The sequence below is a fragment of the Somniosus microcephalus genome, chromosome 5 (assembly GCF_052327205.1).
Source record: "Somniosus microcephalus isolate GS21.2 chromosome 5, FLI_Smic_1.0, whole genome shotgun sequence".
Taxonomy (NCBI): domain Eukaryota; kingdom Metazoa; phylum Chordata; class Chondrichthyes; order Squaliformes; family Somniosidae; genus Somniosus; species Somniosus microcephalus.
Window position 1 is genome coordinate 83833530 of NC_140991.1, and position 26357 is coordinate 83859886.

The 26357-nt window shown below is 40.9% G+C and overlaps 1 protein-coding gene across 1 annotated transcript in view; it reads right to left on the reverse strand.

Moving 5' to 3' along the window:
* mindy3 (MINDY lysine 48 deubiquitinase 3) overlaps nucleotides 1-25765 on the reverse strand; it is a 135973-nt gene extending 110208 nt beyond the window's left edge. The window contains exons 1-8 of the mRNA XM_085987921.1: nucleotides 25527-25765; nucleotides 24250-24329; nucleotides 21565-21625; nucleotides 16362-16541; nucleotides 13079-13130; nucleotides 10084-10198; nucleotides 9631-9704; nucleotides 4795-4874 (exon numbers count right to left, since the gene is read on the reverse strand). Of these exons, the coding sequence (XP_085844047.1) occupies nucleotides 4795-4874; nucleotides 9631-9704; nucleotides 10084-10198; nucleotides 13079-13130; nucleotides 16362-16541; nucleotides 21565-21625; nucleotides 24250-24329; nucleotides 25527-25614 (730 nt within the window). The 5' untranslated portion in view covers nucleotides 25615-25765. The remainder of the gene's footprint in view (nucleotides 1-4794; nucleotides 4875-9630; nucleotides 9705-10083; nucleotides 10199-13078; nucleotides 13131-16361; nucleotides 16542-21564; nucleotides 21626-24249; nucleotides 24330-25526) is intronic.
* Nucleotides 25766-26357: the final 592 nt, after the last annotated feature.

Consider the following 26357-nt stretch of genomic DNA (forward strand, 5'->3'; position numbering starts at 1 on the left):
GCTTTAATGCAAGGCAGAAGGGTTGATGTTGGGAAGGAAAAGATAAAATGGGCAAAAGAGCCTTCATCAAAATTTGACTTGTAATCTTGTATCTTGGACAGCCGCTTTAAATGCCCCCCACCCCACAACCCCAAATTAATGTTCCTCTCTAAGCTAGTCATTAATAGGTGTGCAGAAATGTCCCAGAATGCTTACTGCAATTTCCCTTCCTTAGGAGACTTCACTGGATGTATTCCTACGTTGTTGCAACTGAAATGATATACAGTAGTATGGAAGACTTCAGGTGCAAACTGTTCACACAATGTATCAGGGCTCCAATATTTTGCATTTGTGCTTTTAACCACCACCTTAACCACAAGGTAATCTCCAGGGATTAAAAAAGATACCCAACAATTTTATTCCTTAATAAAGTATTGATAACACACTCAGGGTATATGCTCAACAAATTTTGACAAATGAAACAGCAAGCTGACCACAGCTGAAGAACCTGTGCTGTCAAGTTACAAAATATACACACCTAAGTAGGCAACTCAAAGTATCGAATCATTCAACAAAATGGAGTAAGTGACTTAATCAAATGCACAAGGAACAAAATGCTGTCTTGAATCTCACAACAATAATGGAGAAATATCTTAATAGATATATAGTACTCCAATATAAACAAGAATATATACTGCACAAACTTCACCAGTTCCCCATTATTGCATGTTTGTTTCAGTAAGTGGTAGAACCCTGACTGGACACATTAGAAAAAGGTATACAAAACACTGATAGAAACAATTAAATTAACTTTGAAAAGGGCCCTCTTAATGTATGTCATTAAGCAGAAGATCAAAAATAATTTTGAAAATCATAAGCAATTAAAGAAAAAAAAGTGAGCACTTTCCTCATTGAATGTCAAAATTCAATCAGTAACAAGTTCCAGCTTTCAAAGACTAACCTCCCAAAGGCAGTGTGTACTACTGTGTTTTTAATGAATGATGAAGCACTGGTTAAAGCACAAGCAAGAAGCTCTGGTGCCACCTAGAGGTCAAATATAACTTTTCTATAGGTCAAAAGTTTAACTCCAATAAATAACAGATTTTTTGCAAAGGAGTGAGCAACAGCATAACCAAAGGACTATGCCCAAATGGCAAGAGTATTGCAATACGGCTCACTTGTAAAATTTTCCTTCTCCCCATTTTCAGGAAAGGTGACAACTCATGCCGAGGTATAGTTCGACAGATAGTAACTAATATCTTGCCCAAGTACCTACTCATAATATCAATCTGGACAGCAAAGAGATTATTTAAGCCTGTAGGCCATGGCACCCGAGCCCAACCCTAAGCAACAGAAACCGGAGAGAGGTATAGAATTGTCCATCAACTAAGCTATCTAGCAACATTCCCCATCGCCACCCCAACTCAGACCAGCTAATCCAACACAGATCAGTAAAGAAGTCTGGGACATTCTTGCTTCGTACAACTCTGTCAAACCATACCATATGGTACAATTACCCATAAATCCAGTATCCATTGCAATCATTTTTACAAGAATTTTCTTTCCCATTAATCAACAGAGACACATCTTGAGAAATACCCATATTCCATAAATTAGGACAGTGAAAACTATTTTTATATTTTGAATTAGAGGTTCCCTCCTCCATGCCAATTTCCTTCTCTCCAAAAAAGGTGCTACATTCCAGAAAGAAGTGATTAACACAGGCACCACCCCCCCTCTGGTACCCCCTGCCAAGTGGGTAAAATTCTCTTGCGAACCTCAAAAACAAGTGCTGGCCAGATATTTGTGCAGGGAGACATTATACTCAAGCCCAATTCTTTCTTCAAACACTCACTTCCTCCGGAGAGTCCTGGGATAGCTGTCCGGAGCAAGACCCCAACCAATTTTCCCCTCCCTAATCCAGGTGCCAATGGTAGAGATTAGCAAACTCTACAGACCATGGATTGAATCTGGGTCCTTCCAGATTTGTGCAAGGCAGTGACTCACTGGATAAATGAATTGAGCATTCGGGTGGGTAGATTGATGCTTTTAATGAGCTTTAAAAAAAAGTTTGAGGTTAATGTTTAATAAATTCTTTAATAGTTTGGATCTTCATTCTTTACTGCACTGTTCAAACTGTCCAATTCGGATTACTTAAAAACAGCTGGCTATGTTCAAGAGTCTCAAGATCGCACAGATATAGATGAAGGCTGCCTTTCAGCTCGTCCATACAGAAACAAACTGCAGGCCCACATCACAGCATTCAATTATTTCTTAAATTATGTCCAGCTCTTTGACAGAGTTATCCAATTAATCCCACTCACCTGCTCTTTCCTGATAGCCCTGAAAATGTCTCCTTTTTAAGTGTATATCCAATTCCCTTTTGAAAGTTATTACTGAATCTGCTTCCGCTACCCTTTAAAAGAGTGCACTCCAGATCGTTATGACTTGCTGCGTAAAAATAATTCTCATCTCCTCTCTGGTTCTGTTGCCAATTACCTTAAATCTATCCGAGTACGGACCCGCATGACAGTGCAGAAAGTTTCTCCTTATTTACTCTATCAAAACCCTTCAAGATTTTGAATAACTTAAATCTGCCCTTAATCTTCTGTGCTCTAAAGGAGTACAATCCCAGCCTCTTTAGTGTCTCAACAGAACAGCAATCTCTCATCTCTGGCACCATTCTAGTAAATCCCCTCTGTACCCTCCCCAACCTTCCTAAAGTCTGGTGCCCAGAATTGAACACAATACTCCAGCTGAGGACTAACCACTGATTTTTAACTGTTTAGCCAAACTTAGCTGTTTTAGGTTTCCTAACTTATTTGTATTCGGTTTCCACTACCATTAGTTGGGCCCACTTACATCTTTTATGCAACATATTTTGTTTGAGTTTGGCTCTACAGATTTGATAGCCCACCTCATTGCAGCTTGGTACAGTTTAAAAATTGCATTGAGCTTCTGAATCCAGGTCATGAATGTCAATTAAAAACAATAAGGATCTCAACACTCATCCCTGAGGCACTCCACTCCTGCTGCTTCCTATTGTCCAGCCCAATTCTTAACCATTTCCTAATTTTTTTTTACCTTGAACCCCCACTGCTTCAAGCTTATGTAGTAGTCTTGTGTGAAAGTTTGTCAAAAGCTTTCTGAAAGCTCCGGTAAGCCACATCATAAGGCTTTCCACAGTCCGCTTTGAATGCTACTTCCTCAATAACAGCAAGAAAGTTGGTCAGGGAGGATTTTCCTCAAGCTGGCTGCTGTTTATTCGATCATACAGTTAAGACTCAAGATTATTCCCAATAATCAGTTCCATAATTTACCTGGTACAGATTTAAATCCATGTCAATTATTTTGCATTAAATCATAGGAATCTCTGTTTGGCTTTGACCTCCATCCTTCGGTCATCAATTACCACTCTTTTCCCTCTCCTTGGACATCTTACTGGCTTCCAGCTGCGAGCCAGTCTCTCCTGCAAGCATGTTCAAATCTCTCTAGTCTGACTTCTGCTCTTCACACTTAAAAACCCTAAGCAAGATCGTAAACATGGCGTGGCGACGACAATGTGCTGCCTCATCTTCCTTGGTCTCTCCGCAGCATTTGAGATGGTGGAACCTACCATTCTCCTCCGAATTGCTCTCCACCATCATTCAGCTCAATGAATTGCCCTCATGAGTTCCATTTCTATTTAACCAAATGCAGCTAGTGCATCTCAACAATGGCTTCTATTCCCTCCCCCACGTTTACATCTGAAGTTCCCCAACAATCTATCCTTGACCCCCCTCCTCATTAACATGCTGCCCCCCTCAGCATCAACAGAAGGCATGGGATCAGCTTCCACAAATACACCCATGAGAGCCACCTCTGCCTTTCCACAATCTCCCTGATGACCTCAACACTAAGACTGCGCACCCGTCAGCATTGGTTGAGTCACTTCCAGCTCAACTGCTGAATCTCTCATACAAAACCTCCAGAGTCCTCAACTCAAATTCTCTCCTGGTTAGCCTCCTTTTCTCCACTTTCCATAAACTCCAACTTGCTCAGATCTCTGATGCAGAGTCTGCGTCACATTAAGTTCCACTTGCACATCACCCCTGTCCTCATTGACTACACTGGCTCTTCATACCCAGTGTAAAATTTAAAAGCCCTTTCTTAAATCTATCCAGGGCCTTGCTCCATTCCTTTGCGATCTCCTCCACCCTAAACCCCAACCCAAACATTCCTTTATTTTGACTCTCACCTTTTGTGCACCCCCTCTATAAGCAACAGAGCCTTTAGCTCCTCTGGAATCCTGCCCTAAACCTCTGCCTCACCATCTCCCCAAGTCTCTTAATTTCCATCACATTTAAAAAGTTCTCTCAAAGCCCAATCTCTGAACAAGCTTTTGGTTACCCCACCTAATGTATCCCTTCTGAGCTTAGCATCTTCTTTCATTATATCTGTGAAGTACATCAGGATGCCCTTTGCATTTAAGGTACTATTTAAGAACAAGCTGCTGTTCTTCAATTCATCTGCATTGATTTCTGTTCAAGCCACAGATGCCTACACTAGCCTGGGGAGGGAGCTAAATTAAATCAGAACTGTAGTACCCAACATAACTGAACTGAATCAATGTGCGCAGTTTATGACCAGCTCAGAAATGTTCCCAAGCTGGCACTGCCAATCATGTAATTAGTATTCACTGTTTAAACAAAAATATTCAAATATAAATATCAGACAGAGCAAACCAGTAGAACACATTCTGCAACTGCGCTTTAAAAGAGTTCTATGATGAGAATCCTCTGAAGGAATGTACATTTAACAAATACACAGACTTACTCATTCCAGAACACTCTCGGTCACCATCCCATACATTCAGGACTGCATATCCAGTCAGCAGTAAATTGATTAGGCTTTGGCTGGAAGAGAAAAAGTTCAATTGAAGATTCCAAAAGAAAATGGGGAAATAATAAAAATCAAGCAACATTAATGCTCCCCGTTTCACCACAGCCAACCCTCCTCCAAATTCGGATACAAATGTTAGAGGCAGCTTGAGATTTTACTCAAAAAACAGACTAAAGAGTCAGGAGATGTGCACACCAAAGTGCAGATGTAGTGAAGGTGAAAACACAAGAACTGGGAACAAACCGTTAGGCAAATAAGACTTGCAATAAAAACAAAGCAGAATGCCTGCTGAACTTCAGACTACTTTAACTGTAAGCACAATCAGACACATACCATTTCGAAACTTCCTCTGGTAGCACCCTGGTCAGCCCAATTGACCAGGGTGTTACTGACTGGTTAATGCATTCATGGAAAAATGCAATGTACTACTAGAGGAAATTAAACACCATGGCCTCCTCAATTAAGCCCTTAATATAACCAATCATAATTAGCAGTCATGAGAATTGGAAAATAAAATAAAGACCCTTTTATTTATAATAGGTAAAATTCTGGCTTGCGTATTGGAGGTGACAAGCTACTGTAATTGTACATATTGTTTGTAGATAAGTGACCAGACAAAGGAGCACCACCGCCCCCCCCAAAAAACCAGGTCATTGCAAACAATCACCGATCAAAATTCAAGAATGTCTAAAAAGTAAAGAAGCAGCCAGCATCCACAATATGATGATAATAAGACGGAGGAGTAGGTCATTTGGCCCCTCGAGCCTGCTCCGCCATTCAATAAGATCATGGCTGATCTGATCTTGGCTGATCTGATCTTGGCCTCAATTCCACTTCCCTGCCTGCTCCTCATAACCCTCGACACCCTTACCATTCAAAAATCTGTCTATCTCCACCTTAAATATATTCAATGACCCAGCCTCCACAGCTCTCTGGGGAAGAGAATTCCAAAGTGTCACGACCATCTGAGAGAAGAAATTCCTCCTCATTTCTGGTTTAAAAGGGTGCCCCCTTATTCTGAAATTATGCCCCCTAGTTCTAGATTCCCCCACAAGGGGAAACATCCTCTCTGCATCTACCCTGTCAAGCCCCTTCAGAATCTTATGTTTCAATAAGATCCCCGCATTCTTCGAAACTTCAATGAGTAAAGGCCCAACCTGCTCAACCTTTCTTCATAAGACAACCCCTTCATCTCTGGAATCAACCTAGTGAACCTTCTCTGAACTGCCTCCAATGCAAGTATATCCTTCCTTAAATAAGGAGACCAAAACTGTACGTAGTACTCCAGGTGTGGTCTCACCAATGCCCTGTACAGTTGTAACAGGACTTACTCCATTCCCTTTGCAATAAAGGCCAACATTCCATTTGCCTTCCTAATTACTTGCTGTACCTGCATGCTAACTTTTTGTGATTCATGTACAAGGACACCCAGATCCCTCTGTACCTCAGCATTTTGTAATCTCTCCCTATTTAAATAATAATTTGCTTTTTTAGTTTTCCTACCAAAGTGGATAACCTTGTATTTTCCCACATTAAACTCCATCTGCCAGATTTTTGCCCACTCACTTAGCCTATCTATATCCATTTGGAGATTCTATGCGTCCTCCACACAATTTGCTTTCCCACCTACCTTTGTATCAGCAGCAAATTTGGCTACATTACACTCGGTCCTTTCATCCAAGTCATTAATATAGATTGCAAATAGTTGAGGCCCCAGCACCGATCCCTGCAGCACCCCACTAGTTACAGTTTACCCACATGAAAATGACCCATTTATCCTGACTCTCTGTTTTCTGTTAGTTAGCCAATCCTCTATCCATGCTAATATATTACCCCCAACCCCGTGAGCTCTTATCTTGTGTAGTAACCTTTTATGTGGCACCTTATCGAATGCCTTCTGGAAATCTAAATACATGACATCTACTGGTTCCCCTTTATCTACCCTGCTCGTTACATCCTCAAAGAATTCCAGCAAATTTGTCAAACATGATTTCCCTTTCATAAAACCATGCTGACTCTGCTCGACTATATTATGATTTTCTAAATGTGCTGCTGCCACTTCCTTAATGATGGACTCCAGCATTTTCCCAATGACAGATGTTAGGTGAACTGCTCGATAGTTGTCTGCTTTCTGTCTCCCTCCTTTCTTAAATAGGGGCGTTACATTTGCGGTTTTCCAGTCCGCTGGGACCTCTCCAGAACCCAGGGAATTTTGGTAGATTACAACTAATGCATCCACAATCTCTGCAGCCATCTCTTTTAAGACCCTAGAATGCAGGCCATCGGGTCCAGGGGACTTGTCCACCTTTAGTCCCATTAGTTTGCCTAGTACTTTTTCTCCAGTGATAGTTTAAGTTTTCCCCCACCCCACCCCAATAGCACCTTGATTATCCATTATTGGGATGCTTTTAGTGTCTTCTACCGTGAAGATTGATACAAAATATTTGTTCAAAGTCTCCGCCGTTTCCCATTATTAATTCCCCACACTCATCCTCTAGGGGACCAATGTTTACTTTAGCTACTCGCTTCCTTTTTATATACCTGCAGAAGCTCTTACTGTCTGTTTTTAATGTTACTTGCGCTCTCTCTCTTCGTCCTTTGCTGGTTTTAAAAAATTTCCCAATCCTCGGCCTTCCACTATTCTTCGCAACATTGTATGCCTTTATTTTCAATTCGATACCATCCTTTACTTCCTTCGTTAGCAACAGATGGTTCATCCTTCTCTTAGTCTTTTTTCTCACTGGAATATATCTTTGCTGAGAGTTATGAAATATCTCCTTAAATGTTTGCCACTGTTTTTCTACAGTCTTAACCTGTAATATATTTTCCCAGCCCACTTTAATCCTATATACATAAATTTAACTGGCCACCCTATCAATCATCTTCCAATTATCAGTGAAATGATAGGAGCCAATCATGCCATCAAGCAACACTTATCCTCCAATAACCTGCTTACAGACGCTCAATTCATGTTCCATCAGAATCTCACTGCTCCAAACCTCATCACAGCTTTCATCTAGGACATGCAAATTCAAATGCTAAAAAGAGATGAGAGTAGCTGCTCTTGACCTAGCAAAACTGAGGTCAATGAGGGTCAAAGGTAAAACCCTCCGGTGGCTAGTCATATTTAACAAAGGAAGGTAGTCCTAGCTGTCAGAAGCTAAGCAAGCATTGTAGCCCCCAGGCTATTGATGGAGTTCCTCAGGTAAGTGACCTCAGACTAACCATCTTCAGCTGCTTCAACAATGACCTTCCCTCCATCAGAAGATCAGGAGTGGTGCTATTTGCTGACAACTCCATTCTCAACTTCGCCGATAATAAAGAAGCCTATGCCAGCCTAACACAGGACCTGGACAGCATCCAAGTTGGAACTGACAAGTGGAAGGTAACATTCACGCCACACGTGAACAAGAGAAAGCCCACCCATCGTCCCCTTGACCTTCCAACGGTACCAGCATCACCAAGTTCCCCAACATCAACAACCTGATGGGGTGGGGGGGGGGGGGGGTTCAGTGACCATAAGCTTAAATGCATCAGTCATATCACCAACATATAGTTATAAAAGCAAGGCAGAGACTGGGTACTCTGCAGTGAGTAGCTCAATTCTCAACCCTACAAAGCCTTTCTACCATTTAGAAAGCTCAATCAGGAGTATGATGAATGGCTCCAGCTACTGGAACCTTCAAGAAGCTCGACACTATCCAGAACAGAGGAGTTTGCTTGATTGACACACCTGCCATTGGACTCAATATCCATCCCTTCCACCACTGGCATGCTGTGCCTGCACTATGTACTATCTATAGGATGCACTCAAGGTTACTACAGAAGCACCTCCCAGCCATGTGACCTCCAATATCGAGAAGGACAAGAGCAGCAATGTTATGGGAACACAATCATCTACAACTTCCCTTCCAAGTCACACAACAGCCTGACTGGGACATATATCATCTCCTCTCAGTTTCTGGGTCAATCACCTGGAATTCCCTGCCTAACGTAATTGTGAAAGTACCATCACAAAGACTGCAGTAGTTTAAGGCAAAGGCTCACTACCACCTTCACACATTAACTAGGGTTGGGCAAAAAAATGTAGCCTTGAGAGTGTCACGCAGGGAGAATAAAATAAAAGTGGAGAAGATGAAGGGCGAGACAGAGGGGAGAGAAAGACAGATGGCAGAGGAGAGGTGAAGAAGCAGGAAGCATAGATGGCAAGGTGAAGATACAAGGCAAGGTTTTGGACGGAGGTAGATGGACATCAAGGTGATTTGACCACTATCCTTTACACCTGCAGCACAAACAGCTCTCAGCCCCACCTGTTTTCCAAAACCTCTGCAGCCTGGTCTCGATCCCTAACTTGACCATCATTTATATGGGGTGGGGGTGAGAGGAAAATATACAAAAGAAACAAGGTTCCTACTCCCGATTGCTAGTCAGTCACTCCTGTGCAGGCAAGGTGCTCGCCATGCTTGGGTAGAGGTCAAACATGAAGAATGGTGACTTAGGACTGCCCCAACCTATGGAGCAGTATCCCTGGTTACTCAGCACCTTTTGGAAAGCAGGGAGAAAATAAGTAACTCATGCAGAGGGACAGCATGCTTGATAGGTTGCCACAGGTCTAATGCCGTGCTATTGCGCCTTTGCTCAAAAGGACCAACAGAAGCCCTGCTCATAAGCATCACCATTTCAAAAGGAAAGATTACAAGGCCCTCTTTTGTAAGAAATTACAATCAGGCAAAATATTAATTGCATTTTGTAAAACAGATGAGAAAGTACCTTCCATGACCATAAACAGGGTCAATTAAAGGTTCAGCTGTATCTTCAATTTCATTTCTAATGTTTGCAATGCCCTAGAAAAAAAAAGAATTTAATGCAACTTAGAAAACAAAGTATATAGTAATGCAAGTGGCAAAACAAAGACTTAGAAAATCAAAATGCCTCGCTCACATTGCTTCTAAATAAATAAATAAATAGGCAATCTTCCAACAGTCAGGGCAATGATGGCAGCAAATAGCGTCAGCTCTAATCAATTATTTAAAAATATTTAATACAAATTTGAAAATAAGATATCTGGTCACTATTTAGCTTTCAGATACGAGGTTAGGCATATTTTCAAATAATTATCTATTACGTGCAAGATTTGCCTTGGCATCATAATTCAACAAGTTGCTTTAGTTGGTGTCTGTGTGGACTATGGCGAGGAATTACAATGCGGTGAAGTGGACCAACCTTTGTTAAAATGACAGAGTAAAGGAAAAGCAGAACTCCAAACCGATTCTTCCAGGTTGAATACTGATTCAAAACTGCTTCTTTCAGCTCAGTCACATTTGCAAATGTACATTTTCTGAAAAATTATATAATTGAAATTTTTTTACAATAATGTAAAAAAGCAGTCCATACTTTAAATAAATGCATCTCTTAAAATAAGAGCTTCTATACAACTAGACTTGACTTGAATACTGATGCTGTTAACAAGCAGGATGCAACAGAGGTCACTGAATAGCTTAAGTTTATATGCACCGATCTTATTACATGCTTCAAAAAGATGATTTTTGAATTCTCAAAATATATTAAACAAATATAAAAACATGCTGCTTTCACTATAAATATTTCATGATTCTTTCTTAAATTATTGCAGCTGTAAAAACTCAGTACATTAAATATTTTTTTATGGGGGAAAACTCAAAACTGAATGTGTGGGGAGGGTGAGGCAACAGGCAAAGAGAGGGTCAACAAGCTAGTTCCTGACAACTGAAAATCTGTGAAAACAAGTGGTTAGAAGTAAAAGCAAATAAGTCAATCTGGAGTATAAAGGATGTTATCTGCAATAGTTCTTTTTTTTTTTTTTTAAAAGATAACCTGTGATTTGAGCTATTAGTTATTCACTCTCACTAACCTTGGCCTTAAATTCTTTAATCTCAAATCACTAATGATTTGAAGAATATTGATTAATTTTAACAGGAAGTCAGAAAGAACTTGAAATAAAATAAAGCTATATTGTGATATAAATGGTTGCACTAAAGAATGGATTAATTTCAACATGTGTATTGTCAAATAAGTTGAAAATGATGCTCTTAAACACTCTGGGGAAGGCTCACAAAAACATTTGCAAGGCTGTAAATCAATACAGGTTATTTACGTCAAAAATACAAGCATTTTTTTGTAATTCAATGACTGCCCCCTGTAGATCAATGTTGCCAGAGCATTCCCCTGTTAACTTTTAGAGTGCTGTTCCAAAGTAATACAGAAAGATGTGCCAATTTGGCACAATATGTTCCCAGTGGATTATATTTTTTGGTCTCATTAAACCAAGTGCTGGGAGGACTTCCTTTACTTTAGCATTGAACTGACGTTAAAAGTTAGGGGAGCGGGGAATTGGCCGTCAGCTTTTGGAAAAGATAGCAGCTTAATGACAGCAGAGATACTGAAAAAGAAAATTACAAAAGCTAATGGGCAAAAGACAATATTGATTGGCTTGAGGCATACAAATGTGATTTTTAAGCCTTCCCTGGAGTATTCCTTTTCGACCAGTGTCAGCTGTAAAGTAAGCAATTGGCCCAACAGCTGGGCTGAAGGCAGGTTATTTAAAAAGGGAAAATTTAACAATGACTGCTTGCATATTAATTCTAGTCCATTCATAGATGCCTTTGGTTAAAACAAACAGCAGTGAAATCTAAGACTTGGCTTGAAATGTTTCTGTAGTTTGGATTGTAAAATGCCAAGTGCTGCAAACTGCTTCCATTTGGCTTAGCTTGGTGATTTATCATAGGATTACATCTTGTTCTAAGACACTATTAAAAGGTGACAGAAACTTGCAATCCAGACACACTCTGGGTAAGGGTCCCATAAAGCAGTTAGGATGTGGGAAAAGGAACAGCCCATGTCTGATCACTTCACAAGCGATAAAGTGCAGAATTTTAAAAGCATACAAAAGTTGGTGTTTCTTTTGTAAACACAGCTTGCTCTAAATGAGTTTCAGCTGGTGTTTTATTTAATTTGTGTTAAGGTTTCAATATACATATATAAGCACATCCATACAGCCAAGATGTAGAAAGACAAGATGATACTATCCTAGAAAACCATGTAGCTGCACAGGCAAACTTTTAAAACTAAAAGCAGAAGCACAATCCTGAGTTAGTCATTTTGCAAGCTCCCTCAAATGAAAAGCTGGAGCAAATGATTCTTTTCTCTCTCCCCTCCTCAAAAAATCCAAGTTTTAAATTATTCTTGAGGACTTTGTGAATCACAAGTCAACATTGATTACAAAGGTTTGCTGTACCTCAAAGAAAACTTTGAAAACTGGGCATAGCTTTAATGGTAAAGACAGTTTGAAATGTTTCCCCATTTAGTCCCTCCCAAAATCAAATTTGCCTCACCCACCACCCTGGCATTTACAGATTAATTGTTCTGAACAGATGAATGAATTGTTTTTTCTTTCATCCCTCCTCAAATCACGTCAGTGTTGTACACCAGTATAGTGGTTTTCAAAATGGATTTTCAACAGCAGCTTTAACTTGTACAAATACCTGGATCAACTCTGGGAAATTCAAATTTTAAAGTGACATTCTGACCTAGTGATACAAATGTGAAATTAATCTTCATTTTATTTTAATAAGCTTCTAAAAGAACATTTTAAGATTGAATATAATTCTGAACCAAATTTTCAACATAATATACAAATACATTTTAAGCCTTTCCCCACACCAGTAGCTCTTGCAAGACAAAAAAATGAAGTTAAACAAAGGGTTATTAAGCAGATTCGAGGTTTGTCTGAATGGGGACTTCAGTTGATTCCTTAATGCACTTCACATTGAAGTATATATGGTTCAGCATGTTTAACCAATGATTCGCTTAGCCATATAGATAAGGAAGGTCCCAGGTTTGATCAATAGTCTATGCTCAGTTTGATGATCTCAATCTGGGCAGTAGTGGTGCTATAATTGGGCTCAGTGCCCCTGGGTTGGGAACACAGTTTAAACTGCAGATTGCTATGCAGTGACCCCAGCTGGAAGTGCATGTACATCGGAGTGGCATGCCAACATTTAGTGTCAAGGGTCACACAATGCTATTTTGACAGTACTAGAGGTCACCTCATGCCATAATCCAGCAAGGAGCCAACATCTTCAAGACAGTTGGGGAGGACATTAAGAAAAAGAAAACAAAATCAGGTGGTACATAAAAAAATATTTTAACATAAGTCTCCTAGTAGCAGTGAGTTACTTACTGAATCAGTGTATGAAATCTCTCAGAGCCAAGCTCCTCTGCAGCCAAGGCAGCTATACATAAAACCAGACACTTTTCAGCACCACAGACAGCAATAAAACAAACAAGATTATTCATCGCAAAGCTCTACTGTCACAAAGCATTTAGTGTTAAAGGTTAATTGAAATAAATGGTCAGCTGTTCTTTAAGCTACCTTTTCTTTTTTTAAAAAAAAGCTATGTAATAGCATTATTAATTAACATCTCCAGAGCTGACCTGGCATTTTCAAGACATCACACTTGACTGAAATTTCAACCAAACCAATATTCGAATACAATTATCAGCAGCTACAGAAAAACATTCCGACATACAACTTAAAAAAAAAAAAGGATGCTATCACCTTCCAGTTATACGCCAAACTCATTGGCACAAATCTGTACTGCTCATAAGTAACTGATTGTTGTGCAGCACAAGTGTCTCTCGCTAATCTTAGATGAAAACACAGGCATATTAGATGTTAAGTATCCGGTGTTAATGCGAGTTGCCCGTATTCAGCATGTAAAGTTGATGTCTTACATCATTTCTATATAAACAGCATAAAATTCTAATTACTTTGAAAGTAGAATAAAGAGTTAATTTCTCATTACTTTATATATTTTTTAAATCTTCGGTTTAAATTTCAACTAAAATAAAGTTCCTCCTTTTTTTGATCCTGCTGCACCATATGACATTGCTGGCAAGTAGGCTCTGTACTGCCAGATTTCCATCAATATCGATTTTGTTCCAAACTAAAATAATAGCAGCTAATCAGAATATTCATGCTGCTCTTCAGGGATGTGGGGGGTGGAAGGTGAAGTGGTAGCATGGATAAAGGAAAAAAAAAAGTGACTGGGAACGTACCCACTAATAGCATAGCAAGGATGAAGGGCTCATTGTGTTGGAAGTCAGAAATTAACCATACTACCCTTCAGCACAGTGCATCACAGCACAAAAACATTGTGTCGAAGCCTGAGTTACCTCTTCTTGCATATGGTACATCAGAATTCATCATAGAAAGAGTCCTAATTAGGGTTTGTGCTGTCTTGGTTATCGAGCACAATCTAGTTTACAAGTCCTCACCAATATCATGCAAGATGAATATTTAAATCATAATTTAGCATTTGATGGGTGCAATACACTGCCAGGACACGAGACTGAAATTCAAAATCTAGTATCCAACAAGAATGGTGTTCAATTCTGCATTTTTCAACAGATGGCCAGTCTGGGATGCAGAGCAACTGGCTTGGGACATCAGTACATCCTATATTTCCCCCCCAAGGATGATGTCCTCTTAAGGTGAAAACAGAATCAACCATGCTATGAAGTTGTTGAGCTGTATTTAATTTTCTTCCCTTTTATTTCTGGTTTCATCATTTTTTCTCTCCGTACTTAAAATTAAAATGCTTTCTCTCCACTGATCTCACTCATTTCACAGATTGCAGGCCTAAATAGCAGTCAGCAATCGTTCGCCATCTTTCGCCACCAGGTGGCAATACAGCAGTATTCCATAGCAGAAACTAGGCACTGGATTACCAATGTCAATGAAAGGACTATATTCTGGTACAATTCTTTCAACTAGCTGTAATTTCGTTTGTCCTTCTGTTCTACATTGTAAAATGTATTGCTATTTCTTCAGATACTCTGATTTCCAATGCTTATATTACTGGCCTCAACATTCCTCAGAATTTTAAGAATACAACTCTTTTGACAATGTTGACAACGATACACTTCGAAGTGCAAAAAAGCTTAAGATTAGGAAGAACATAGTTCCTCCAGTTTTTCCCATTTATAAGACCAACATGGTTTCTTCTGGCAAAGGTAATCTCAACAGCAGCTCCACTGAGTCAACCTGGCAAATTCTTCCTTCTTCCTCCAGCATCATTCTCCTCCCCCTCTCCTACTCAATATTCAGTGTTTTTTCCATAGGAGGTCTTGGGTGGGAGGGAGCAGAGAAGGTCCTAGAGAAAGCCTTACCATACATGAACTGCAGGCATTGGCACAAAACACAGCACCTCTCCATAGCCAAGATGAAGGCCTCAATGCATCAGCACTTCCGGCACGAGCACCGATAATGTGGGGCTTCTCCTCCGATTCTCATGCCAACTGCATTGTGATACAACAGTATCTATTTGATCATTGAAAGGAGCAAATTTCTGCACTAACATTTAAATGAGAAAAATATTCAGTAGCACATTAAAACAGAAAATTCACAATAGACTATCAGCACCTGAAAGAAATATATACTGTTTCAGATAAGTCATACCCATAAATAGTATATATTTCTCCTTCAGATGCTGGACAGTCTGCTGTGTATTTCCATAATTTCTTGCTTTTAAATTCCAAGTTTCCAGCATCTGCTGTTTTTCCATTTCATCTCTTCTGTAACTTCCACCTTTCTCACTTACAAATGTATCATAGGGCATCACAATGCATGTCAGAAGACAAGGCAGTCACTGCATTGCAGTGATTACAGCAGGTGGTTTGGGTCATGGTAGCCAAGGAAAGACAACTGCCAACCATATTTCACAAGGCAAGAAATGGAGAATAAAATTGCACAAATCCATCGAGATCTTCTTGGTCATTCTACAAAAATGATAAAATAAAAAAAGTGAAACTAAATTAAATCTATGTACTGCACAGAATACAAAGGCAATCCTCATATATTGCCTGAGGAACATTTCAGTAAAAGCTCTTGCAAACAACTGCTAAATGCGACACAGCAGCATACACCCTCACTCTATCCTAAAAGGAGGGCAAGACCCAACAATAACTTTACGGTTATGCATGACATTCATCCTTGGCCAAAAAAATCTCAAGTTCATAAACTGATCGTGATTGACAAGTTGAAACATAAATACAGAACTTTCTGGTGTGACTCTTTGAATGAGTCTGTATTCAACAACTAAGACTATTTTCCTCAGGTCTTCAGATTTTCCTAACATTGTAAAAACAATGCACAATTTCCAGACAGTCTGAACTCCCTACAGCTTGCAAGATGTTACACTTAAATAACAAGCAGCAATATGTTATTTCCCAAAACCTGGGCCCAACATATTTTCTATAAAACATCTACATTTCAAACATTAAATGTTTACATTTGCATCAAATCACAACGACAGAACAGCCCTAATTTTACTACTTAAAATTTTGAACAGACATGCAGACTGCATACATTAGGCAAGCAAAAAGCAAAAGTGCTTCTACTTAAAAAAATTGAAATATTCACCATCATATATTATTATTTATCCAAAAAGTTGGTTTCTTACAGAGCTGTTCCTCTTCAGTCCCCTGACTGGACTCTGGCTGATTTTCAGAAATACTGGCATGTTCCTCTGATGATTTTTCTCTTGCCAACATTACCAAACAGAAGGGATTGGAGTTGTTTAATCTAGCAGTTTCCAGAATTTCACTCAGAGTGAGGCAGAAAAGATTCTTGTGTTCTTCGTCTAAAATTAATAGAAAGTTAAAAGCTACGTTTGTAACAGGCATAAGCAGCCAAGCATTCAGAAAAGGATAATTTCTTGATACAGTACTTCACTGATAGACGGAGAGAGAAAGAGACTAAACATGATACAAGATGTTAGCCTTGGCTCAGTAAAAGCACTCGCGCCTCTGCATCAGATGGTTGTGGGCTCAAGTCCCACGCCAGAATGGACGACGGCAGGAAGGAGTTGTTTTGTTCCACCAATGAGATGAGATAAATGATCAGAAAATCTGGTCCTTTTCATTTATGAAGTGATGCTGGTTGAGGGATACATATTGGTCAGGACACCGGTAGAAACTTTTTTCCTTTCTTCAAACAGTGTCATGGGGATCTTTTACATTCACCTCTAAAGGGCAGAGGAGGTCTTGGTTACCAACTCATCCAAAAGGCAGCACTCCCTCACCACTGTAGCCTAGGTTATGTACTGAAGTCTTTGGAGTGGGGCTTGAACACAGACTTACAGGCAAGAGTGCCAACACTGAGCCAAAGTCAATACATATAAATGCTGATGTAAAAGAGTGACACAAAAGTCAAGACAGTAAGTAAGCTATGTTGTCAGCAGACAAAACTTTATAGATTTTCTAAATTATCCTCAGCATAAAAGCTAGCAATTAACATTTTCTGAACTGCCAGCAATTCACCTTATAAATTAAAAATCCTTAAACTTTAATTACACTATTAAAAAAGCACTTGTCTTGAAGAATCTTGCAACATAAAAAAGGTATTCACAATAACACTCCCTAGCAGTTTGCTCAGTCTAGGCCCGTACACAGCCTTAACATAGAAACATAGATAGGAGCAGGAGTAGGCCATTCGGCCCTTCGAGCCTGCTCCGCCATTCAATGAGATCATGGCTGATCATCCAAATTCAGTACCCTGTCCCTGCCTTCTCCCCATATCCCTTGATCCCTTTAGCCTTAAGAAATATATCCAACTCCTTCTTGAATATATTTACTGAACTGGCCTCCACCGCCCTCTGTGGCAGAGAATTCCACAGGTTCACTACTCTCTGGGTGAAGAAATTCCTCCTCATTTCAGTCCTAAATGGCTTACCCCTTATCCTTAATCTTCCTGCATCTAGTCTGTCCAGGCCTGACAGAATTTTATAGGTTTCGATGAGGTCCCCTCTCAATCTTCTAAACTCCAGTGAGTATAAGCCCAATCGACCCAATCTCTCCTCATACGTCATTCCTGCCATCCCAGGTATCAGCCTGGTGAATCTTCGCTGCACTCCTTCCATGGCAAGAACGCCCTTCCTCAGATAAGGCGACCAAAACTGCACACAATACTCAAGGTGCAGTCTCACCAAGGCCCTGTACAACTGCAGCAAGACATCCTTGCTCCTTTACTCGAACCCTCTTGCTACGAAGGCCAACATACCATTTGCCTTCTTAACCGCCACCTGCATGCTTACCTTCAGCGACTGGTGCCCAAGGACACCCAGGTCTCTTTGCACTTCCCCCTTCTCCCAATCTCTTGCCAATCTATTGCCATTCAAAAAATAATCTGCCTTCCTGTTTTTGCCACCAAAGTGGATAACCTCACATTTATCCACATTATAGTGCATTTGCCATGTTTCTGCCCAATCACCCAACATGTCCAAATCGTACTGGAGTTTCACGACATCCTCCTCACAGCATACCCTCCCACCCAGCTTTGTGTCATCTGCAAATTTGGAGATATTACATGCAATTCCCTCGTCCAGATCATTTAATATATATTGTGAACAGTTGGGGTCCTAGGACCGATCCTTGCGGTACCCCACTAGTCACTGCCTGCTACTCGGAAAACGACCCGTTTATTCCAACTCTTTGCTTTCTGTCCGCCAACCAGTTCTCTATCCAAGTCAATACCTTGCCCCCAATCCCATGTGCCTTAATTTTGCACGCTAATCTCTTATGCGGGACCTTATCGAAAGCCTTCTGAAAGTCCAAATACACCACATCCACTGGTTCTCCCTTATCTATTTTACCAGTTACATCCTCAAAAAATTCCAGTAGATTAGTCAAGCATGATTTACCTTTTGTAAATCCATGTTGACTTTGTCCGATCCTGTCCCTGCTTTCCAAGTGCTCTGCTATTACATCTTTTATAATGGACTCTAGCATTTTCCCCACTACCGAGGTCAGGCTTCGGTCTATAATTCCCCACTTTTTCTCTACCACCTTTTTTGAATAGTGGGGTAATATTAGCTACCCTCCAATCCATGGGTACTGTTCCAGAGTCTATCGAGTTCTGGAAGATGACCAGCAATGCATCTTCTATTTCTAGGTCCACTTCCTTAAGTACCCTAGGATGTAGATTATCAGGCCCTGGGGATTTATCAGCCTTCAGTCCCATCAATTTTCCGAACACCATTTCCCCACAAATACTGATTTCTTTCAGTTCCACCCTTTCATCAGACCCTATGTTCCCCAGCATCTCTGGGAGGTTATTTGTGTCCTCCTTTGTGAAGACAGAACCAAAATATGTATTTATAGTTGGTCTGCCATTTCTTTGTTCCCCATTATAAATTCCCCTGATTCTGGCTGCAAGGGACCTATGCTCGACTTCAACAATCTTTGTCTCTTCACATATCTATAAAAGCTTTTACAGTCAGTTTTTATGTTCCCTGCAGGCTTACTCTCAATCTATTTTCCCTTTCTTAATTAATTCCTTTGTCCTCCTTTGTTGAATCCTAAACTGCTCCCAATCCTCAGGATTATTGCTTTTGCTGGCCAATTTATATGTCCTCTCCTTGGATCTTATGCTATCCCTAATTTCCCTTGTTAGCCACAGTTGAGTCACCTTTTTTGTTTTATTTTTATGCCAAACTGGGATGAACAAATTCTGTAGTTCATCCATTCGGTCTTTGAATGTTTGCCATTGCCTATCCACCGTCAACCCTGAGTGGCATTCCCCAATCAATCCTACCCAACTCGCTGCTCAGACCATCGTAGTTTCCTTTATTTAAATTGAGGACCCTAGTCTCTGAGTCAACTCCTTCATTCTGCATCTTAATGAAGAATTCGATATTATGATCGCTCTGACCCAAGGGGCCTCGTACAACAAGACTGCTAATGAATCCTTTCTTGTTACATAATACCCAGTCTAAGATGGCCTGATCTCTGGTTGGTTCCTCGACATATTGGTCCAGGAAACCATCCTGTAAACACTCCAGGAATTCCTCCTCCACAGTATTGTTACTAATTTGGTTAGCCCAATCTATATGTAGATTAAAGCCACCCATGATGACTGCTGTGCCCTTATTGCACGCTTCTCTAATTTCCCTTTTAATGCCATCCCTAACCTCCGCATTACTGTTTGGAGGTCTATATACCACTCCTACTAACGTTTTCTTCCCCTTAGTATTGCTCAACTCTACCCATACAGATTCGACATCATCAGAGCTAATATCCTTCCTTATAATTGTGTTAATCCCTTCTTTAACCAGTAATGCTACCCCACCTCCCTTTCCTTTTTGCCCATCTTTCCTGAATATCGAATGCCCCTGGATGTTGAGTTCCCAGCCTTGGCCATCCTTGAGCCACGTTTCCGTAATCCCAACCAAATCATATTAGTTTACCTCTATTTGCGCAGCCAATTCATCCACCTTATTACGAATGCTCCTCGCATTAAGGCACAAAGCCTTCAGGCGTGTTTTTTTAACGCTCTTAGATCTATTAGAATTATTATTTACCTTACACTGCAACAGCACCTGACACATCTAAAGAAGTCTTCCTGACACCGCCCCCACAGTCACAATACTCACTCACTGATTTGCAGGGGATGCTCCAAAAGGCAGCAAGACCTACAAATGGCATGGGTGGGTAGCAACCGACTGTCAAGAGTCTCAAGAGAAGTAATGCCAAAACAGTTCATGAGGGTACACGAGGGCACTGCGGCAGTGCAACAGCATGCTCAGGACAGCAACCTTTGTTACCATCAGTCTGCCTGCTAGAACCAACAGAGCTTTGCCTAGACTGCTGGAAAAAAAACACTCCAGGAAAGGAGTAAATTTGAGCCTCATGGCCCCAAGACAGTTTAGGCCTCAAACTAAAACACATTGGACAGATTTTGTTTTATAAACTCAGTCTTGAAATGTAGGCATCGCTGGAAGGCTGGCATTTATTGACCATCCCTAGTTACCCAGAGAAGATGGTAGTGGGTCCTCTTCTGGCTTGCTGGACCACTTCAAAAAGGGCAGTGAAGAGTCAACCACGTTTGTGTGGGACTGGAGTCACATATCGTCCAGACCGGGTAAGGACAGCAGGTTTCCTTCCCTAAAAAGGGTCATTTGTGAACCAGTTGGTTTTTTTTTTTTTAATCTGAGCTTAATGGTCATTTTTACTGCTTTTTATTTCTAGATTTATTTCATTAAAAAAAACTAAGTTCAAATTCCCACACTGCTATGCTGTGACTTGAACTCATGTTCTCTGGATTATAGTCCAGTAACATAACCACTCCACTAACGTACCTCCAATAGGATATGAGCAATCTTGAGAATTGTGTGCGAATTATTTATGTTTTTGTGTTTGTTTGTTATAAGATTGTCAACCGATTTATTTTGTGGTAGTCCCAGAAAGGCAGCTTTTTAAAAAGTTCAAGCAATTTGATGGATTGCTTTTATGTGGATTGCTAGCTGCTAATTGGAACTTTTCTACTTGCCTTGTGAGAATTAAGTATCTGAGCAAATTACCGTAGACAGAGAAGCATCTGTGAGCCAATCAGAAAAACATGACAATTTCTTGTTATAAGCAGATTTAAAGTTCAAACCCACATTTAAACTGTGATGCATAGTGTACAGAAGTTTTAGCTATGCAGATAAATCAATATGAAAACTATTTGCCTAAAAATCAAATCCAGCTTGAAGTGTAAATTAACCAGCATGAGCTTATAATGGAACACACTAAATACAGCTCACAGGTAGACCCATTAAAAAATAATCTTTCTGCACATTTGAACATTGCAGGCTTTGGGTGAGTTGGTCAGGTAAGATACTGTACCTGTACAATCTCGCCAATTTGGTTTGTCACAACTGAACAGAAAATTCTTCAAAAGATAAGCCTGTAAAAAATAAACAGAATAAATCAAAACAATCGGTGCGGAATTCAAATATAAAATGAATGATGTAATACAACAGCTCGAGTGCAATGAAGCTAAGTGAAATAAGGCTACATCAATAGTGAATCCTGCAAATGGGGCGAGTAATTAGATCAATTTTCCTTTTGCTCCCCATATCATTTCCAGTTTTGCTGTTAATATCAAGCTGCCAAAGATAACAGACAAGTGTATCCAACTTATTCTGTTAACTCCTCTATTCATTATATTTTGAAAGATGCTTTCTAATCTTGGTTTGTACCTTCTCCATAAACTACTGCCCTCTGCTACATGCAATTCTAATGCAACTGTTATCTTTACCTCATTCTACAAATGAGTGCAATGTTTATTAGCTGTATTAAAATTTGGCTCCTGGCTATTAAACTAATTAAACACCAAGAAACTCACATGCACAATCTTAGTGATTAGAAAAAAATTCTCAATTTTAGACTTCACTTTTAACGGCTGACAGAAGGATTAGAATTCTGAATGTGGTTTTTTAAAAATTTAATACAATCGAGTTGTTATAAACCATTCATTTAGTAAAATATCCTGGCTGGTCTCCCACATTCTACCCTACGTAAACTTGAGGTCATCCAAATCTTGGCTGCCCATGTCCTAACTCGCACCAAGTCCCGTTCACCCATCACCTGTGTTCGCTGACCTACATTGGCTCCCGGTTAAGCAACGCCTTGATTTCAAAATTCTCATCCTTGTTTTCAAATCCCTCCATTGCCTCGCCCCTCCCTACCTCTAATTTCCTTCAGCCCCCCGACCCAACAACCACACACACACCCAGAGCTATCTGCACTCCTCTAATTCTGCCATCTTGAGCATCCTTGATTATAATCATTCAACCATTGGTGGCCGTGCCTTCTGTTGCCTAGGCCCCAAGCTCTGGAATTCCCTGCCTAAACCTCTCCGCCACACTACCTCTCTTTCCTCCTTTAAAGACACTCCTTAAAACCTAACTCTCTGACCAAGCTTTGAGTCACCTGCCCTAATTTCTCCTTATGTGGCTCGGTGTCAAATATTTTGTCTTTTAATACTCCTGTGAAGTGCCTCGAGACGTTTTACTACGTTAAAGATGTTATATAAATACAAGTTGTTGTTGTTAATCCAACGATCAGATTGACTAAATGATTCCATTGCATTTAGACATCATTTTTATACTCTGAAACCATACATTCCTGCTTTCTTAGGTTTTAAGTTATGTCAGTACAGGTAGACTATCCTTTATCCGAAAACCTTGGGACCAGCCGTGTTTCGGTTTTCGGAAAATTTCGGATTTCAGAAGGTATTACGGGGCAGCACCCCGTAAGCCACCACTTTCGGTTTTCAGAGGTTTTCTGTTTTCGGAAGTGCGGATAAAGGCTGGTACACTATCCCTTATCCGAAAGGGTGGGGGTTGGCGGGGGTGGGGGGGGGGGGGGGGGGGAAAAAGAATATCAGACAGGCCGCTGCAGCTATCGGATGGGCCGCTGTATTTAGGGTTCACTCTCCCGGTATACCTCCTTCACACTGCCCGGTTCGGCCTGCAATCTCCTACCCAGGAGGGAACTCAGTGACCCTCTGCCCTGCGCAGCATAAGTCGTGCGCCACTCTGGTCATGTCGTGCGCACGACTTACGCTGAACGAAAAAACTTTCGGTTTTTAGAGGGTTTCGGTTTTCGGAAGTTCGGATAAAGGGTAGTCTACCTGTATATACAAGTAACATGCCTCCAATGTATGGAATTACAAGATATAAAACAAGTTGGTGGGCTATTAAAGCATACTTTATACCATTTGTATTGTACAGCTATAACAAATTTGGAGTCTGATGAAATGCCCATACAAGACTTTTGGAGATATAAATGGAGGGTATGAAGGCTCAATACTTCACCAAAACAAAACAAAGTTACATAAAAAATTCAAAGTTGAAAGGTGAACAAATTACACAAACCTATTCTTTTTTCATGTACTGAGGACTTAAAAAAAAAAAAAAAAAAAAAAAAAAAAAAAAAAAAATTCCACTTGTTTATCTCCTGTAGTATTGTTGAATCAGTTTGGGTTAATTCACTAGAATGTGACTTGAGGAGATATGGACAGTTAAAACTCACGATAAATATATGAATAAGGAGCTTGGCAATATAATTCAATCAGGGTTCAGAAGAGTACCTGCCTAGAGTGGGTTAGTCATTCATGGCTGCTGACCATGTGAAAACAAACATTATTGTACTTAGAGACTAGGGTTCTAGAATAATGGGGTTATTTTACCAACCAATTCCCAAAGACCAAATCATTGGAAGAATAATGGAGGCATGGGTCATGTTATTGCCATGGAACAATTAAGACTGTTAAGAGAATATTTAATATCACTCTTACTGAATTGGTAGCAACCCAGTAGTGATGAGTCAGCCCGCAAAAGCTCAAACCTAATTTAAACAAATCACTTTAAAAAGAACCTTTCCCCAAAGAAATCCTTTAAAGAAACACCTAAAATGACTTGCTGTACTGTTCAATAAACACTTGTGCTAACTTCTATATTTCACCAAGTCAATTCCCAGCAAAACATTTAACAGATCAACAAGCTGCCACTCCATGCACTGTACCTGAACAGGTGCAATCACTGCACAGGGACCACCTTCAAATTGTTGCAAGGCTGTAGATTCTGCCTGACTTAAAACAAACCCTGCAAGGAAAAAAAGGTTTATTAAACACTGGGAATGGAGAGAACAGCCCATGATAAAAGGAGAGTTGAGCTCTCCTGACATCGCAGTTGGTAAATGAACTGTCTGGGAAAGTAGCCAATATGGGGAACACACCAGGTTTGATTCTGGGCCAGTCCTCAGAATGCTGATCTTAACCACAACAGTTTGGAAGCTCTTATTGGCCTCAACAGCACTGGACCAAGCAGTACCCTTAACGCCTGTTGGAAGATGTATGTGTGCAGAAATCACAAGGAGGGCCAGGCCCCCTAGTTAAAACAATCTGGCAACTTTCACCATCAAGGCATATGCAAGAATAATTAATATTTGCATGAAGTACTACGGAGCACTACAGAGCAATCAGCACCCTTTGAAATATATCCCAAGAAAAAAGATTTAATAGCACTTTCAACAACCCAAGGAATTTCCAAAACACTTCACAGCCAATTAAGTACTCTTGAAGTGTTGTCACTGTTATAATGTAGGATATGTGCACAACCCACAAACAGCAATGTGAAAATGAATAGAAAACCCATTTGTGCGATGTTGGCTGAGGGCTAAATATTGGCCAGGACACAGGGACAACTCCCCTGCTCTTCTTCAAATAGTGTCCTTTGCAACCACCCGAGGGCAGACAGCATAACATCTCATCCAAAAACGGCACCACCTACAGTCCCTCAGTATTGCACTGAATTGTCAGCCTAGATTTTGGGCTCAAATTTCTGGAGTAGGGCTTGAACCTACAATCTATCGGGTCAGAGGCAGTTGCTACCACTGAGCCACAGCTGACATTGTGTCCAGTGAAGTGACAAGCCAGAATTTAAAGGAGAAAAAAAACTGGTGTGTGTTGGAGAAAAGACAACTGGTGTATAGAGAGAATGGAGAAGGAATAATGGCACACAGGCAGCAGTTAACAAATCGAGATGATGTGGGTCGAATGAGGGCTGGGGGAGGATATTTCCTGTGAATAATGGGAGGGTGAGGAGTGATTGTAGGTTCAAGCCAGAGGTCGGAGTCTACGGGGTGGGGGAAAAGAGAGCTGGATTTGTGCGAGGACTCAGCAGGCTGCCAAGGGTGAAGGTGTTAGAGTGGGATAGGATCAGCGATGGAGCCGGGGGAGGAATGGCGGGGTGGGGCCGGGGCCGGGGCCGAAGCCGGAGCCCGAGGGGTGGGGTCGGTACCTTGGGTCCATCTGCGGAAGACAGAATCGGACAATCCACTGCTCGGGCGTCGCCCCCACACCAGCTCCGCCAGCTCGGTATTATACATGTCGCAGCCGGAGCCTGGTGCTCAGAGTGTGCGCGCCGACTGGAACCGGCTCCTATCCTCTCGCTGCTTCACTTCCTCGCCACCGACATTTCGGAGCTTTGCCACATCCGGGCATGTGCGAGGGATCCCGTCCCCGTAGTACCGGAAGTGGCAGGCGTGCGCGTGCGCAGCTGGCGGTCACTCGGCGACAGGCCGCTGTGACCGAGGGGACCAATCAGCGCCGGGGTTAAAGGGCGATAGCAGTGGTTGCAGTCCGTTAGAAACTGCAGGGTGATTTGTTCATTGTCCTGCCCCCCTCAAAGATCGTTTATTACATGTTAACTCGCTTCTCAGATCTAGTATTCCATAAATTCTTCGTGTCCTAAATTATTGGCTGGGATGTACAAGTGGTTGGTGTCTCTTGTTTCTTCATATGAATGGATCCTAGGCGTTCGCTCCTTCTTTCTGGGAGTGTATGAACGAGGTGTTGGATGCTTTGTTTTTTTCCATTAACTACAAGTAACATTGTCGGTTAAGTTCCCAGGTTTGCAATGCAACAGTTTCCTTTGGCTCATGTACGACATCCATGGCTAAGCTGTAATCTAAAATTATACCAAACATTGAAAATGATTGGTGGGGGGTAGGAAGGTGCGAGTTTACACTGATCGGTTGGTGAGCCTGCAGCAGGGAGAGCAGCTCCTGGTGAGCATGTGATGTAGTCTGTCACCACAGGAGGGAACTAGGCACTTGCATTTATTTATGCT